Source organism: Centruroides sculpturatus, unplaced genomic scaffold (assembly GCF_000671375.1).
Source record: "Centruroides sculpturatus isolate CEXI.00-Female unplaced genomic scaffold, Cexi_2.0 scaffold539, whole genome shotgun sequence".
Lineage (NCBI taxonomy): Eukaryota > Metazoa > Arthropoda > Arachnida > Scorpiones > Buthidae > Centruroides > Centruroides sculpturatus.
The window spans coordinates 111,419-130,340 of NW_019384823.1; the positions used below are offsets into that span (position 1 = coordinate 111,419).

General features: G+C 30.0%; 4 protein-coding genes across 6 annotated transcripts in view; 3 read left to right on the forward strand and 1 right to left on the reverse strand.

The window, feature by feature from the left end:
• Positions 1 to 2,065, forward strand: part of LOC111629961 (phosphatidylserine decarboxylase proenzyme, mitochondrial-like) — a 43,427-nt gene extending 41,362 nt beyond the window's left edge. For all 3 annotated transcript variants that reach the window (XM_023373925.1, XM_023373926.1, XM_023373927.1), the window contains one exon: positions 682 to 2,065. In XM_023373925.1, the coding sequence (XP_023229693.1) occupies positions 682 to 909 (228 nt within the window). In that variant the 3' untranslated portion in view covers positions 910 to 2,065. The remainder of the gene's footprint in view (positions 1 to 681) is intronic.
• On the reverse strand, positions 1,542 to 5,890 carry LOC111629956 (TWiK family of potassium channels protein 18-like). Its single transcript, XM_023373920.1, has 3 exons — positions 3,485 to 5,890; positions 3,090 to 3,412; positions 1,542 to 1,559 (listed from the first exon to the last, which is right to left on the reverse strand). The coding sequence occupies exons 1-3, from the start codon at positions 3,984 to 3,986 to the stop codon at positions 1,542 to 1,544; spliced, it is 843 nt and encodes a 280-aa protein (XP_023229688.1). The 5' UTR covers positions 3,987 to 5,890.
• Positions 5,891 to 5,899: 9 nt separating this feature from the next.
• Positions 5,900 to 9,040, forward strand: LOC111629975 (retinol dehydrogenase 12-like). The gene is made up of 4 exons (XM_023373945.1): positions 5,900 to 6,450; positions 6,524 to 6,766; positions 8,206 to 8,529; positions 8,607 to 9,040. Exons 1-4 carry the CDS (start codon positions 6,243 to 6,245, stop codon positions 8,900 to 8,902), a joined length of 1,071 nt encoding a protein of 356 aa, XP_023229713.1. The 5' UTR covers positions 5,900 to 6,242; the 3' UTR covers positions 8,903 to 9,040.
• Positions 9,041 to 10,414: 1,374 nt separating this feature from the next.
• Positions 10,415 to 18,922, forward strand: part of LOC111629974 (E3 SUMO-protein ligase RanBP2-like) — a 32,875-nt gene continuing 24,367 nt past the window's right edge. The window contains exons 1-2 of the mRNA XM_023373944.1: positions 10,415 to 12,832; positions 16,789 to 16,953. Of these exons, the coding sequence (XP_023229712.1) occupies positions 10,484 to 12,832; positions 16,789 to 16,953 (2,514 nt within the window). The 5' untranslated portion in view covers positions 10,415 to 10,483. The remainder of the gene's footprint in view (positions 12,833 to 16,788; positions 16,954 to 18,922) is intronic.

An 18,922-nucleotide genomic window follows, 5' to 3' on the forward strand; every position in this document is an offset into this window, starting at 1 on the left:
TTGAACATTTTCTTTCAATACCTGTGTCAAATATGGCCAATTACTGCTGATCAGTTATTTTGGATGTGATTGAAAGATCAAATTTGATAATACATATTTTTGGCCATTATTTTGAAATAATTAAAGTTACGTGTAATGTATGTCTTGTCTCTTTAATTTGACATTAAGTTCGGTAGACTATCATTACAGCTTTCAGGTTAGACACTTCTTTTATTGTTTTCACATATGCATATGTGGAATTAAAGTTACGTTCATCATATTTCTTGCATGAGAATGAGATTGTAGCTTTCCAAAAATGTATAGTTTATTTGTCTATAATAACTATAAATGTTTTAAGAAAGTGTATAAACATCAGCAAAAAATGATGTTCTTAAGAAAATAATTAGATATCTAAAAAATCCAATTGAAAATTGGTACACTTAATTTAGCCTAAATCAAAGAATATTTTTACATGCAAGAAGTGTGTAGTGTACTAAAGCAATTTTATATAAATTATAAATTTTCAAATTGTTAAAGTTAAAATTTTTAACTTTACTTTAAAAGTACTTTAAAAGTTTTCTTTACATTATAAAAAACATTTAAATTCATAATATTAAGCAATATAAATTATTATATCATTAATTATTTATACTTAGTTAATTATTTATTCATTTATTTTAAAACTTTTATTTTTTAATGTAGATTTTATCGACAAACAATAAAAAATGGAAAAAGGATTATTATTTGGATTACAGTTTCTTAGAAAATAACAATCACAAATATGTTTTTCAAAAAGGTGATCCTTTTGGCGAGTTTAATTTGGGATCAACTGTTGTCGTGATCTTTGAAGCACCTAAAGATTTCCGGTTTGATGTACAGTGTGGACAAAAAGTTAAGTACGGCATGCCCATCTGTCTTCATCCAACCTGAGCAAAAATGATGATCAAAGTAACAAAATTCTAACGAGCTCAATCGAAAATGTAAAAGGATACTGTAACTTGAGATTTGCAAATAGACAATCGTGGAATTTGTTAGGCGACATCAGAAACTCTGGAGTATAAAATACGTATCATGATATAGTTGCATTTTGACTGCTGTGATGTGCACAATATTTATTACATATTATAACATTTTATAATCAATCGCCAATCCATTTGAATATTATTTCAATTTATTCTATTTAAAACCTAAGTTTTCCAAAACTTATTACAATAATAATAATTATTATTAAACTGTAGCATATTCTTTTTGTAAAACCTAATGAAATAGCTTTCTTAATCCTGAGTACTATCAGTGTTCAGGAGTAAGAAATTAATTTAAAAGAAATTAAGAAAGCATTATTAGAGATGCATAAAGGATCTCTGTACTCTTGATGATGAACTGAAAACCTGAATAGTACTTGTTCTAAGAAAGATATTTCATTTGGTCTCCAAGAAAGAACAGTATGCAAGTTAAGGTCATTGGTGAGAGAAACTTGTTAGTAAGTCTTCCTTATTATTGATCTTTTTAAAAGTAGGTTTAAAATAACTTATTCAGCTAAAAGAAAACATCCCTGCAGTTTTTTAGATACATGCTTTATGCTAAATTAATTAAATATAAATAATTTTTAATATTTGTAAAAGTAGTAAATGAAATATAATTTTTTTATATATATATATATAGTATGTGTTTATGTATACATGAAATTGCATTTATAAAGACATTATGTACATTTACGTGTAAAAAAACTAATGTTTTATAAAGAGTATAATTGTATACATGTTACTATATATATATATTTGTATAAAAGTATGTAGTTTGTTTATAAACTCATATTGAAGTTTCTAACAATATTAATTGTATGATAGAAGAAAAATCATAATTTAATACAGGAAGTTTACAGAAGTTTGCCATAAATTATAAAATGAAATTCTGTATTTTTACTAAAATTTAAGTTGGTGCATTCATTTTGGCAAATGCTATGGATTTTTGGAGAATTGAGAATAGATTAATTGCCAAAAAATGAAATTGTGCATGTAAATATATATTTTTTTATAAATATAACTATTTAATATTTAAATTGTTTTTTAAATAACTTGTATATTCATTTATTTAATCTAAAAAACATTATTTTCAATTTAAATTATTTTATTTCCAAATATGATATATAGAAAAAGTAAGTTTTATAATTTTAATTCCTGAAATGAATAAATTTTTATTTTAATTTCATTTGAAATTTATGTATAGGCTATATGTTACTCGTATAAATTTNTAACATGTGTTTATTAATTTTTTAAACTGAGTTTTTGTATTATTATTATTATTATAAATAGAAATTTTGCATTTGGGGAACATTTAACATCTCTTGATAATATATGAAAATGTATAATAAAGTTTTTGAAATTTTCCTTTGATATACAGTATTTTAAAAATTTTTGACATCAACAAATTCATTAATCAGTATTGTCATTACCTCTTCTCTTCATTTTGTGATATGCCATGACTTACCATACTTTAAGATTTATTTGATACTATTCATTGAGAACATCTTAAACTATTCACAGTTGACTAATAAATCAAACTAGGTAACTGTTTAAGACCTGTTATGTGCAAGAGTCTAATGAACTAAATCTCTTGCACAAAATAGAATAAAACACAGTAGTTGACTCTAAAGCAAAGTGCTATATTTTATTTTTTGATATAACACCCATTGACAGTCTCCTTAGCTCAATAATGAATACTGCATATCTGAAACACCCTTCCTCTATAACACTCACTGATTTCATTATCAAGTAAATGAATACAAATAAATATCGTTAAAAAATTTATAAAATTTCTTTCCATTGCTTCTTTTTAGTTTTTTTTAAACTGATATGTTTCATTTTTCTGTATATTAAATGAACTATCATGGAGAGTAGCCAATATCCTTCTAGAGTATAGAACAAATAAAAGTAATTAGCAACAACTTTTCCAATATTTCTGGTCCTGATACCAGAAAGTGTTAAAAAATTCAACATTAAACAGTCAATAAGAGACCAATGTGAATTTAGATAGATAGTAATAGAGCCAAAGATATAATAGAAGAAAAAAAGTAAAAGCGCTAAAAATATGGACGGAGTTAAATTTTCAACTTTGAACAGTCTCCTTTTATGAAATTTGATGTTTTTAGAATCGAAATGCTTCTCCAGTTCTTTAGGAGAGGTTAAAATGGCAGAACTAGAAGGACGAGTTGCCGGTCGATCAATTATATATTGTTTTGCCAGCGTATTGGTGATAGGATGAACCTTACGTTTTCTTCTAAAAAAACACTTCCCACTTAACAACCAGAGCCATAATTCTGCTAAGTAGTAACCTACAAAAAATAACCACGTGATCGTTACCGGTAAACCCACAATTAAATAAAGTAACAGGAATAACTTTCCCCACGTTGAACGAATAGTAACATTTTCGTATCCTGCAAAATACATATGCCAAAATGTAGCAGATAATGTTATAAGGGGGAGGTAGTTTGAAACTTAATACTTGCCTGTCGTTGTCATAACGATTACGCTGAAATAAAAGGAATTGGCAAGGGACCAGACGGAATTCACATCGGATCTTCTATATCCTTCTAAGTAAGCTTTCAACAGATCTTTCTCAAAGATATGAAGATGGCGATAAACCGTTTTGGCCCATTCAGCTTCGTACGGAACGATTTTTCTTAAATCTGTGGCTAGAAGGATCGAAGTATCGTTTTTCCATCTGTTCACGTGATAATGAAACTCTTCGTGTTCTGGCGATTCCAATAAGGAGAAAATATAGGCGCCAATAAGGGCGTAACTAAAATAAATGAGAGTAAATCCTGTCAGTTTGAGTAAAACCCATTTTTTATTTTTTGTTTTCTTCTTTTTAATCTTCTGCTTCGTTTTCTTATCCTTATCCTTATCCGATTTAATTTCTTTGTTTTTATTTTCTAAGCCATCTTCTAGGGGTGCCACAGCATGGTACTGATTTCTCGAGTTTTTCGAATTTTCTTTAGTTGAAGACATAACTTACATTTAATTCCTAAGAAAATTATTTTTAATGTCTTACTTAATCTTGAGTCTAAGTATCAAATTATTGAATAAAATTAAGTTAAACTCTAAAAAGATCAAGGATATTACTCCAATGTTAGATACAGTATATGCTAATGATCATTTTCTTCATAAAAATTTATATATCTTGTCTCTACAATTTAAATATACATAAATAAATATATTAAAAATTAGATATATTCGTTCATTATAAAAACATAAAGTACAAATCAATTTTGAGTTTAATATTAAAAAACTTCTTGAAAATCTATTAAGACTTACCATTAAAATGCATTAAGCAACGGACTGAAGAGAATGAGGTATCTCAAAGTGGCGCCATTTTGAAAATGTAGGCTAGTTTCTTACTTTTTTTTTATCGTCATTACCTGGAAAATATACAATATATATCACGCAATTATCGATTGTGCCAGGCTGCACGAACCAATAAGTGGTTGAGTGACCTTTGCAAAGTCTGGGACTTCATCGATTTTTGATTCAAACTGGCCTAATTTTGTCAAAAAATATTATAAGATCGCTTACTAAATCTTAACGAATGAGTGAATAATTTAATTTGAACGAGTCTAGGAAAAGAATTTTTAAAATAAACTCTTAAATTATTCATATTCATATCGTAACTAAGCAACTATATATGTATGGAAGGATGTGAATGAATGGATTGACACGCATCTGTTTTGTGCAAAACAACAATAGTTTATTCATTTTTAATGTACTTAATGTTTGAATTATATTTACAACTTGACTGTTTAATCGTTAAAAAGTTGGAAATAAACATTTTCTAAATTTGTAAAGTTGCAAAATCCTGCTTCTCGATTTCAACCTTGAATGAGGAAAAGTAAAGTATCCACGTACAACTTCATTCCTTTAATTAAAAATTAATAAAATTGACTAATTAAATCGCGGCAATGATTTATGAGTTAATTGATTCTATGAAATTTTGTAAAATGTTAATTCGCTTAGCAAAGAATTTTTTAACGTAACGATAATATATAAGGTAACAGGCATAAGTACTTCATATGTTTTATCTTCTAGACAAGAACCAAATGACCAAAATAAATCGCAGATGCTTTGTTCAAGGTCTACGGCATTGTCTTATATCTAAGAAGACAATGCGAATGCAAGATTTTGAATAGAGCATTTATACATTAAAATAATTCACAAAAACGTTATAATGTTCTAGAATTAGAATGAATAATTCATGAGTAGAAACTATCACCTTCCTATTTCTATTAATAGGTGAAATAAAGCATTATACCTTTCAACAACTTTATCAATTAGTCTCAAATTGAAGTTTCCCAGATGTATGTCCTTTTTTACATATGACCTAAGATGGAAGATGATTTATTCAAAAATCCTTCCTCGATCCTTAGTTTGCCGATAATCGAGTTTATATACTTTATTAACAATGTGTAAGTTTCAGTTTTTATAGATTAGAATCATTAGGAGTTATTCTATACCCGAACGATCACATTTGGGATTTCTGAAGAACCCTTTCTTGTAAAATAGACTTTTCGAATTTTATGAAGAATCCAATTATTTGTAGTGTTAAATACTAAAAAAATATGATAAAAATGCTCGAACTTACTCATATTTTTGTACTTGTAACACAAATTTGGCAAACAAGTAACCGACCTTAATCTGAGAAGCAGTAAAAATAGCTAAGGACTGATTCATTAAAATTAAAAAGTATATATACTCCTTCAAAAAATAATTTTAGGAAGATTTTAAAATAGATTTTAAGAAAATTTATATTCTTTGATGTATTTAAGAAACGAAATTTTTCTAGATTCTACTGCAGATTCGATGTTCAATTAACGTTTGACGTTCACAAATATGCATTTCATGTACGTACTTCAACGTTTATTACTGACTCGTGCTTCAATTATCTTTAACAATTATTGGATAATTCCCAAATTAAATTCATAACGGGCAAAATTCCAAGAATGAAAAATAATTTCACGTACTAAAATCTTCGGTGCCATGAATGCTTTTGATATTCTTCACTCGAAATACGTTGGTGCACGTATTCTTCTATAGAAAATTTCCTATACTTAAATGAATCTAAGATTTCAAACGTCTCCGATGCCTAAATTACAGTTAGGAAAACATTATGCAAATTATCAAAGCACGAATGGCAGAATCATTTACAGATATGGAATTGCAAAATATGTCTCCGATAGCTGTTTTAGCGCATGCCCAGATATACTTAAATAAATGGACCGAAAGGTGTGGGTGGACGAATCTAGAGTGGGTGACTCTCGAGTCAAGATGTTAGAAGGAACACTTTCGGTTTACGCATTCATTATTATATTTCCAATAGCCGTTTTAGCCGGTTTGCTATTTCTAATCAGGAGTTCCAACAAAGCTACAGAATGGTACGAAGGAGACGAACGTTTGGATGGAAAAACCGTGTTAATAACAGGTAAAATTTTATTTTTAAAAAGAATTTCTAAAGAAATGGCCATAGATATTTAAATTTCTTTGTTGTTTTGAAGGTGGAAGCTCCGGTTTAGGTCGAGCTCTTTCTGTGGAACTAGCGAAGAGAGGAGCTAGAGTTATTGTGGCATGTAGAACTAAAGCGCGTAAAGATTCCACAGCTTTCTTTCTAAGAAGCAGAACAGGAAGCTTTAACGTTCGAGTTATGTACTTAGACATGTCAAGTTTAGATTCCGTCTGGGAATTTGCTAAAGAACTATCTGACACCGAAGAGAGATTAGATCTGATTGTCAATAACGCTGGTAAGTAGCTTCGTAAAGAGAGCGCATTAAGCTCTTAACACCAAGATTTTCTTGGAATTTTCACTTCTAAAACATCTCTCGGATATTTTAAATGTGTAAAACAAATTGTTCTTATTAATTTTAGTTATTTTTGTGAAGTACGTATTTTAGGTTTTCGTTAAATAAGGATGGCAGTCATAAAAATGAGTTTCAAACGGTCAAATTAAAAAAAAATTCAAAATTTGGGTACGTTGATATGAATATTGTACGATATTTTTGTTGCATATTTTCTTCCCAACTCGACTAAAATTAGCTACTTTAGCTTCTTGACCAAAAATAGAGTTCGTTACACGATTGAGTCAGAAACATTTTATCATTGGATGATACTTTTCACTATTACGAGAAATTCGTTTAGAGAATTTTTTAGATAAATTTAAGGTTTTTGTTTTAGATAAGCGTACACTTTATTGTCAATTGGGATGGAGTGAGAGTCTGGTATAAAGCTCTATTCATTTCTATATTTAGCAATTACATAAGCCATTGAAAGTACGTTGAATGGCATCTCTATAGGTTTATAAAAATAAAATGGCATCGAGTTTTCTTTTATTTATGGCTCTATTAAAATATTTTGCGGTCGAAACTTTTAAAATGAGCGGGCTATTATCAAAGTGTCTCGAGACATTGCAAGTTTTTTTTTAATTCTAAAGCATAAATCAGTTCGACCGTTGCTCTCTTGGATGAATTCCATCATTTTCAAAGTTATGATGGTTGTGTGTTTGTATAGTGATGAACCACAACTGGAATTTTAAGCACTTTTTTGTGTACTGTGGAATGTGATATGCTAAAAAAACTATTTAGTGTATCGTAATCTTACAAATAATTATTGTAAGCATACTTTATAAGAACGCTAAATGTAGACATACACATTAGTTATTCCAACAGTATACTAACAAAGCACACTGTGCTATTATTACAGTTTGATATAGTTAATAATTTACTTAAAGCTAATGATCTATTAATGATATGTCGTGCCTCGTCCCTCACCACCCGGTCGCCTCATTGTGGCCTGAACTCATAATGGGCTTGCTATAAAAGGTCCTCTAATGTCCACAGGGCGGAAAGAGTTTAAAACAAAAAAAAAGATATATTAATGATAACAGAATTAATTGTATTATTAACTTGTAAGTTAATGATAATGATTGGTAATGATGAACTATTATCAGCTAATAGTTTAATACGTTATTAAATTTGTTAAAAAGTAAAAATGCAGTAAGAATACATTAATTACTATTAGAACACAATTGCATTATTATTCATTAGAATAGTTACAAATTACTTTGCAGTATAGTACTAATTGACATTACACTTACAATTAGTCAAGGTTATTTAATAGAAAGACCGTGATTTACTTAAACTTCAATTTATCAAAATAGATATAATAGAAATTTGTTACATTACAGGTCGTTTATGTCCTAGAGCATGGACCGCCGACGGTTACGACTTGATGATGGGAGTCAATTACTTGAGTCACTTCTACTTGTTCAACTTACTACTAGAAAAATTGAGGGAGACCGCACTCGATAGTCCAGTTCGTATAATTAATATACTATGCGGAAGCTTTCGTTCTGGTAAAATTGCAAATATCGACGATATGGAATGTAAAAGTGGTCCTTACGACATGAGACAGATCTATAAGAACAGCAAACTCGCATTGCATCTCTTTAACAAAGAAATTTCTCAAAGATATCGTAATCAAAATATCGTATCTTTCGGAGTCGATCCCGGTAACTTCTTTTTACGACACGTTGCTGACCATCGTTGCTGATATTTACGTTTATACTAATAATAAAACTCTTTCTAGGTCCGGTTGCTAGTGGTTTACACAAGAATTTACCAGGTGTTATTGGTAAATTGTGGAGAGGAGCGGCTCAGGTGCTCTTCCGCACCACCGAAGAGGGCATCCAAACGATGTTGTATACCATTTTATCAAAGGATATCGAATGTTTCACGGGAAAAATATTCCGTGATTGTCGTTTCCAAGATGTTCGAAACTCTGAATGGACTGATAAAGTCATAACTTCTCTTTGGGATAAATCAGTGGAGGCCATCGAAAGCAAAGGATTGAGCTTCAGTTTGAAAGACGAAGACGAAGAATAATTCTACAATTTTTCTTTTTTTAAATTGTTTTCTATCGATGCCAGTTTTTAACTCAATCGGCTTCTTAGAATTGCGTCGGAAGAGTAATTTTTGTGGCCGTTTATGTGACTGTCCGTGGTTAACATTAACAAAACAGAAGTTAAATGCGCGCGAAACTGTTAATCTATTTAAAAATATATAGTTATGCTAGTTTATTTTTTATGGAAATTCATATATAAACAAATTACATCTCATACAGATATATAGAGAAGTAATATGGTAGCACCATCTTGTACTGTACATATGGTAGTACCATGGCTTGTATTTATGGTAATACCATCATTAAAATAATTATCTATATTTATTAATGTACTATACTATAATTATTTTTCTATAGCAATTAATGTAGTAAGAGTTTGAAAAATGCATTTTCACATATAAAATAACCTCAAAATGACATATGAAATTTTCATGCAATTTCATTCACTTCCATTCATTCTTAACTCAATGTTAAATTTTGAAAAACCATATTTAAATGTTTTATTATTTATTTATTTTTTACGTCAATGTTTCAATAAGTGATTAGAGTTTTTAAAAAAAAAAAACAGTAAAATTTAGTTAATTTATTTAAAATTTAAACAAGAAGCTCTGTTCTGAAGTTATAGACTTATAATTTGTAGTACTTAAAATTCTTGTTGCTAGCTTTAACTCTTGATTTTTTTAAGTTCTTAAATAGTTTCTTTATAATAAAAATATACAAATTAATCAGAAATGTGTGATTATTTAATTTTTCTACTTTGATCTGAAGTTCTTACGCAAGAAAGAAATTCCTTGCGTAACATTCTTATGTATATTTATCCAGTCATAAAAGTAATTTTCCATTCAATTTATCACTCAGTTTCAGTCTATATACTAATTTTAGCGCTACCTCCGTCATATTTCTATATATAGTTGTTGGAATGTTACCAAAAAGTAAGCAGTGGTAAGTACTGTACCTTCCAATGGATAAATGTCATCCTGTTTCATTAGTTTTTCTTCTAATGATTAAGTTATTTTTTAAATAAAAATTTTTATACAAATCTATCTATGAATTACTTTTTTTTGAGGATTACGAAATCTACAGTGGCAGAAGTTTATGTGAGTTGAAGAAATTTTTAAATTGTGCGGTTGATGTTACTAAATTATCCATTAACTTGATTGTAAAATGAAAATTTAATTTGTTTTCTTTAAGTTTTACATAATTCCATTGTTTGAGATGTCCGTCAGAACACTTTTTAAAAGTCTGTTGCAAGAGTTTCCATACGAACTATCTGTTACATCAACATTTCGTAGAACAGCCATGTTCCTATTCAGCATCGATTCTAAGATTAGCTGTAACCTTATTCAAACGTCTAAACACAATTTGTAGCAAGATAAGCCGTGTTGTAATTGAAAATAATGTATACAACTTCCATTTCTATTCTATTTTTGTCCCACTGAATAGATATTCAATAACTGAAATCTCTTTTGCATTTATAATTACTACTATTATTATTATTTTTTAAAGCTTGTGTTTTATTTCAGGTTTTGAAAGTATGTGCCAATCACAATATTTTACCAAACATGGAACTACAGCCTATGAAAGACAGTGATCGTGCATGGGTTTGGGCTGCTCAGGATTATGCTGATGAAGAAATGAAACTGGAAAGATTTTGCATTCGATTTAAAACATCAGAAATTGCAGTTTCTTTCAAAACAGCTTTTCAGCAGGCTGTGTTATTTACTCGAAACAAAAGTAATCAGACAAGTTCAGTAAGTGCTTCAGACAAAATCTGTAGCCCTGGACCTCAAGGTGATAGTTCTCAGGATAAGGAAATTGGTTTTGGAGATAGATTTAGACCTAAACAAGGATATTGGACATGTTCAACTTGTTTAGTAACAAATATGCCAGATAAAGAATTGTGTGTTGCATGTGAAAGCTTTAAACCAGGAAGTAAACCTCAGAGTTCCTCTTTAAATAGAGAATTTGATCAATTACAAAATTCTTCTGCCAATCAGTTTTCATTATCTAATATTAATAAATCAATTCAGCAAACAGACAATCAGACAGTAAAATTTGGAACATTTACTTTTGATAATAAATGTCAAAATACAAACCAAGACAAAGCATTTTCATTAAGTTCGTCCTTAAGTAAAGACAAAACTGTGTTTGGAGGATTTACATTTACATCAACACCTGTTATCAAAAATAATGAAACTACAGAGAGAGAAATCATAAAACTTAAAGATAAATTAAAAGACGACAATTCTGTGAGTCAGGCAAAACCCAGCCCATTTGCATCTTTCAGTTTCAAATTACCACAGAATAAGGACAAAGATACAGTTCAAAAAGATAATTTGGCCACAGATAATCCTTTTGTTATTGGAAGTGAAAAGAGCAACTTTTCAATTGTTAATAATGTAAAGAATATCACTTCATCTGCATCTTTATCCTCAAATTCTACTTCAGACAATGATTATGTATTTGGAAAAGAAAGTAATATAAGTAATATTAGTTTCTCAAATATATTAAGTGAAAAAAAAGAAAATTCATTCCATGTAGATCCAAATTTTAAAGGTTTTTCGGGTGCAGGTTCCTCAGTATTTAATACTTTGTCAGGAAAAAGTGCAGATAATGCCCAAGATAATGATGTACCCGAAGAATTTGTGCCAACCGTTGAATTTAAACCTTTAATTAATTTACCTGAATTAATAGATGTGAAAACAGGGGAAGAAGATGAATTAAAGTTATTTGGTGAGCGAGCTAAGTTATATAGGTATGATTCGGAGGGAAAACAATGGAAGGAGCGTGGTATTGGAGAATTGAAAATATTATTTAATGAAAAAACTAAAAAATATAGAATTCTTATGAGGCGTGAACAAGTATTAAAATTATGTGCTAATCACAACATTCTATCTTGGATGAAATTAAGTGTGTTGTCATCCAGTGATCGTTCATGGGTTTGGTTTGCTCATGATTATGCAGATGGAAAGTTACAAAAAGAACAGTTAGCTGCAAAATTTAAAACTGTCGAAATTGCTCAAAAGTTTCGTGAAATTTTTGAACAGTGTCAAGAAAAAATTGAAAATGAAACAAAAGATACTCCCTGTGAAAGTACTGAAGCATCACCAAACAAAACATCAGAATCATTATCAGATAATAGACCGTTATCTGAAATTTTTAAGCCATTACCAGGAACCTGGAAATGTAATGGTTGTTATATTACCAATGAACAAAAGAATGCTACATGCATATGTTGTGAAGCACCCAGACCTACTACTATAACAAGTTCATCAGTGGAAAATTCATCTACAGATAATAATAATTTTAGAACAAGTGCAGAATCTTCCATAATAAATTCTCAAGTAGAAAATGCTGCAATTAACAATAATAATAATCTGTGTATAGCCATTGATAATACAGAAAAACTAAATTTAGGATCAAATAAATTTATCAATATTAATACTGCCTCTTCAGTAAGAACTACGAGTGACTCCATTCTGAAACCAAGTGTTATATCAGGAGTGATTGCATCTATAACTACTACTACCACCACTACCACCTCTATTACAACAACAGCTATTACAACCAATACTATTCCTACAAATGAATCTTCAACATTTAGCTTAGTCAAACCTTCTTCAATTTTTCAATTTAATTCATCTTCATCTAAAACTTTGTTTAATATTGGTGTCAGCACCCCAATAAAACAGCCAGAAGAAACAGAAAATACTGAAACAAATGTACATTTTAAGTTTGGAAGCCCTCAAAAATATGAATTCACATTCAGTGGAATAAGACCAAGAAGTCCAAGTAAAACACCTAAATCTCCAGGAAGTGTAACGGATAATTCATTTGATAAGGGAGATGAAGTAGAATCACCTGAAGCAGATGGCATTTTCTTCCAACCTGTTATTCCTCTTCCACCAAAGGTATCAGATTTTCTCAATTTATTTGTAGAAACATATTAAAAACATGTCTCATATATATTATTTCAAAGTAAGGTCCATTTCAAAATAAGGAAAAAAGTATGAAAGATAAAAATAATTCATTATATCAGAAGAGATTAGAGTACACATTTCTAATACTTTTCAAGACAATTACTATTGACTTCTGCACATTTTTGATATCATGTCACCAGTTTCTTTATTTTATTGTCAAAGAAGTCCTCCACCAATATCTTGAACCATTTAGTAGTGCTGTTTTTAGTTTATTGTCATTTTCTGCCTGCTTCATTGAAAACCATTTCTTTAAATGCCAAAACAAATGCTACTTGGTGCAAGACTGAGGCTATAAGGCAGATGGTCAAAAATTTTTCAGCAAAAGTGCTGTAGCATTCAAATGTTGAGATGCAGTGTGAGGTTGAAGCATCAATATTATGTGCGTTTAAAAAAATTTATAAAATTTGAGATTTCAAAAAATCAAAAAAAAAACTTTTTTAATGAAACATCTGATTAATCTGTTATATATGTTAGATAGATAGGTCTATATTCTCACAAATAAAACAACTGCAGCTTTCTAAACCAATGTAGAGAAATAATACAGCCTATAGATTATAACACTGATCGGCGTGGAAGGGGGTGTTGGTGATGGTTTTCTAAATCTAGCTCAATACAATTTTTATTATTGATGATGTATATTTGATTCTATTTATATGTTATTTACACTATTGTGCTAACAGTGGTATATATCAAGCGATTATTACTTTATTATACAGTAGAGCCTCGATTATCCGACTCAATTGGGGACTGGGGTTGGTCGGATAATTGAAAAGTCGGATAACCGAAAAGTATGAAAAAATCCATTACAGTAGAGTCTCGATTATCCGACCCAATTGGGGACTGGGGTTGGTCGGATAATTGAAAAGTCGGATAACCGAAAAGTATGAAAAAATCCATTATTAGTGTAGTATATTATTATATCCCATGTAACTAGTATATCGTTATTAACCTACTTCGCGTTGAATTTTCATCGATGTTAAGCCTAACAAAAATTTTTTAAAATAATAATCGTCGCTATCGTATCGTTAAAAATTAGAAAATTAAGCCTCGTTTAAATACTGGCTCCCTTTTGTGGTTGAGCCATGTTGCCAGCTAAAACACGTAAAAATAATATTAAAGTAGCCAAGACATAGCCAAATATTGTAGCGCCACATCACTAGCGGACATTTGAAATTTGCTGACTAGGACGGTCAGTTAACCGAGGTGTTGGTTAATCGGGGGTTGGATAATCAAGGCTCTACTGTATTAATGATTATACATGTATTTTTTTATGTATTTCAGAAGTATTATGATAACTAGAAGTACTTTGTTTTTTAAAAGATTTATGGCTGCATGGTTTAAAAAACTTGCTTGTTTGTTAAATAGGATAAATATACATAAAAATTTACTAAATTCAAGCTAAAAATAGATGAGAATAATGATTTGTAATTGTTTGTTTGTTTGTTTATGTTTGTAGCTGACAATGTAGCTCTGAGAAGGTATAACTTTTTCCAAGAAAGTTCCCACCCCACAAACCCAAGTCAATGCTTATATGTTAAAGGATAATTATTCAGCTATAATATACCAATTAGAGCTCAACAAGCCTGCAAACAAGGATTTTATTGTCAAATGAACAAAAGAAAGGTTTCTCAAAGACTTAACATGGAAAGGACAAGTTTTGTGGGTAAATTTAAAAATACGGGTGGTAACAAATATCTTATTTGTTGAAACAGACTTAGTCTATGTAGATAAAAGCCAATCAGTGCTTAAATTGGCACCAACTAGTTAATTATAGAAAAAAAAAAATTGACACTTACTTCAACTGGAGTACTGCGCAACAGTTTAACTAAAACCTGTTTCTCCAATGGTAGTACCTTGCAAACAACTGGTTAAGATCTTGCCGGCGACTTTTTTGACAATGGAATAAGGAAACTGGTGACACGATATCAAAAATGTGTGGAAGTCAATGGTAATGTTGAAAATATTAGAAATGCATACCCCAATGTTGAAAATATCAGACATGCATAGATTTTTGCTATAATAAATTATTTTTATCTTTTATATCTTTTTTCTTCCCTCTTATTTCAAAGCAGACTTTAAAAATGCACTTTGCAAAATACTGTGAGATATTCCATACATCTTAATGTTATTACATAAATGATGAAAGAAATGTTAATAATGAGAATATTATTATAAGTATAAAATGTAACCCCATAATTGAGCTGCCCATTTGCCAAGTTAATTAACTTCACAAAACAAAAAAGTAGAGAAATTGATAAAATATATATATATATATTTTTTTTTAAATTCCTTTTAAAATTTAAATAAACATCATAGAATGTATTATACAGTCATAGCTTTCATCTAATGACACACAAAATAAGTTATTTCAAGAATATTTTCTACATTTTTCACATAATTAAGGGAGTTAATTGATTTGGCATGTAAATGGCTCAATTATAAAATTTAACTTGCATATTTATTTTAATAAGAATGATCAAAAACTTATGCAGAAGAGTTATAAAAATTTTTCACATAATAATGAAATATGAGCATCCAATGAATGAAATTAGTAAATTTAAATAATTCTATAATTAATTAATATATAGATATAAAATATGAGAAATTATAACTTTTTTGTCATATAATAATAATAATTTGTTATCCATGATTTGTATTTTTCTTCAGTGTACAGATTTTCAGTTTTGAAAAGATTTTAATAATTTTTCTTCTCTGTTATAGTAAATAAAGAAACATTACTTGAAGACATAAAAATAAAAATATACATTAGAATTTGGGTTTAGTCGACATAGTATTCAGGACCAATGACTTTTTTTTAAACTGGTATCTGATAAAAATTGCCATATACAGGGTGATTATAATTAAAGAGTAGGTGTTTAGAGCTCTGTAGAAATATTGGGCAAATCTAAGCCAAATTTGCTATCTATGCTGTCCTGAATATGCAGTTTCAATTTTTAAGGAAAAAGTTTTACTTCAAAATTCAGCTGCTGGGATTAAATTTGGCACTGTTGTTTTCTTAATATGCATTTTGCATAAGTTTTTTTTTAACAAATTTTGGAAATCAAGAAGCAAAGTGCAATAATTTTATTTCAATTACAGATGTGGTAACATGTGGGATTGACAATTGCATTGAAGATATGGAAAAAAAAATGCATTTGCTGCACAACACACTCAACATTTAAACTTTGTTAGAAAGCATATGTATGATGCACATTAAGGGGACAGTGGTGTCAAATTTTGCTCAAATGGGTGAATTTTGAAGTAAAATTTTTCCCAAGAATTCCAACTTTACACTCAGAACAGTATGTATACCAAATTTAGTTTGGCTTTACACAATAGCTTTTTGTACAGAGAGTTTTGAACACCTACTCTTTAATTAAATTATGCTTACTCTGCATTTTTCAATGCTTGACAATTGAGTAATTGATACATTGCTTTGTTTTATAAAAAAAAAATTATATTAAGAACAATGCTCAGAAATAGCCAAAGAATTGCCAAAATTATATGTCATTTTTACATGATAATCAATTAACATAATTTTGCAAAGTATTAAGTGTCAGCTCACACTTGTCATGTGGAAGCATTGCCAGTAGCATAACTGGCAATGCATCTGTATGGCAGACGGGCATTACAAGCTTGAGTTTCACTCTGCGCTGATTCTTTTCCTCCAGAATCATCTAAGTTAATTATTAAATATTACTTTAATTGTAAATATTAAATTTATCAAGAGATGGTGCCAAATGCCATTAGATATTAGCATTATTATAGCCCAATCTAATTAGGCAATCATTTGGCATTAATCTAAAAAATTGGCTTAATGGATGTTTATATTTAAATGTTGTATAATTATGAAATACTTTGATATTTATGTTAAATTACTATTGCAGATAGACATAAAAACTGGTGAAGAAAATGAAGAAGTTTTATATTGTCAAAGAGCTAAACTTTTTAGATTTGTTAGTGGTGAATGGAAGGAACGTGGAGTAGGAGACATTAAAATACTACGTTCCCCAGAAACAAACAACATTAGGTTATTAATGAGGAGAGATCAGGTAATAATAATAATAATAATTTGACAGATATGTTTATGTAGATTTGATGTTATTACAGGGAAAATTATTTTAATGCTAATGTTTTAAATTCAGCTCTTATGTTTAATGAATTTTGAAATTTTTTTTAATATGATTTTTTACAAGTAAAATTATTCTGTGTCCAGGAAGTTGAATCACTCAGTTTTTGTTTTTGTAAAAGAGATACTGAGACATTGTCAGGACATCAGTATGAGCTTTGTGATCTTACGGAGTCTGATATTGGCAGTAAGTTCTCCAAGATGATCTGGTGTGGGAAGAAAAAATGCTGCTATCACTGCATTCAGTTTTTGACAGACTCTCTTTGATGAAAAAACTCCATAAACCATTGTTGGCCATTGTAAGGTTGGGTACACCTTAGTGGCAATGGGAAAGATGCTGGAGATTCAATGGATCTCTGGCCAATCAGTCTGTTTGGAACAAATTTTTCCAAGCACTTGTAGACAATACAAAATGAGTGGGAGCACTATCTTGTTGAATGATGGTGGTGGTTGCTATTCCTTCTTCCAAAGGACAAAATCACTTTCAGAACATCTCTTCATAAGCAGGGATCATGCTACATAGCACTAAAATTGCCACTTGGCAATATTTTTATTAAAGTGGCAATAAAAATATAATACTGGTGATAGCAAGTGGTGATAAAAATCCTAATCTGCTTATTTCAACATTCAGTGTGAAGTTGAATCACACTTTGGGAAAAACAGCAAAATGTCGAGCTTTTGTACAAAGGGAGTCCTGTGCACCACATGCCACGTGATGTCATGAAATTGCTAGGTAAGTTTGGGCACAAAAGTAGGAAGTAACATTGAGAATGGAATGCAGTTTTGTGCAATGCCATCCAGCATTTCCACAGTGGGACTTTTTATCGACTAACAGAAATTTTGGGGAATTTTTGGGATGACTTTTTCACTTTGATTTTTTTTTTTTAGTAGACAAAAACAAATTTTGGCATTATAGAACCTGTGAAACACTGTTTAAACATTGTGATCAAATATGTTATTCAGAATTATTCATTAAAAAATTATTCAAAAATGATTGCTATTGCTAACAAGGAGAGGACCAGACATTCAGGACTCCAATTAGAATGAATTATGGTGAGCATGTAGCCTTAAACACAAACAGCTTCTTGTCCAAATAATAGGACCCACTTCTCAAGTGTTTACAGAAATTGGGCCACTAAAAATTCAGTTTTTACCTTATAAGTTTTTGGAATCTCTGAGTGGCAATAGATAAGACACTAGGTACTGCAACTAGATGATAAAGTTCAAACCATTGGAATTTTATTTTAGTTTTGTTTCTCTATGTGTATCATTATTATTTTATTATTTTACCACAGCATTGTTATTATGTGTTGGGTTTAGTGGGTTATACTCGGTACACACCGGTGGTTGTGTACTATGCCGGACCAGAGTCAAGGCATAGCAACCAAAACAAAACTAAAATTAAATGTGTGTGTCAGTGTCAGTGTCAGTATTAAGGAATTTCCTAACAATATGGCATGTGTTCAATATAGTGGCCTTCTGTAGTGTGATGTATGTATTTCTACTCAATTGTAATGTTCCCAGGCTTTTGTGTAGCGTGTGTGGTATCACACCTGTACAGGAGAGAACAACAGGTACAATAACTACCCTATCCATCCTCCACAGATGCCTTATTTCCTGGGCGAGTTCTGTGTACTTGCTAATTTTTTCAGTGCATGTGTTTTGTACATTGTGAGTGTTTGGAATGGCTATGTCTATAATGTATGTGATTTTATTGTGTTTGTCAATGAGTGTGATGTCTGGTCTGTTGTGGTAAATTGTTTTATCTGTGATTATGGCTCTGTCGTAATACATTTTGTGCGTGTTATTTTCCAATACTGTCTGTGGAATATACTTGTAGTATGGTTCGTGGATGTCTGCCAATTTGTGTTTCTTTGCAAGCTCTTGGTGTA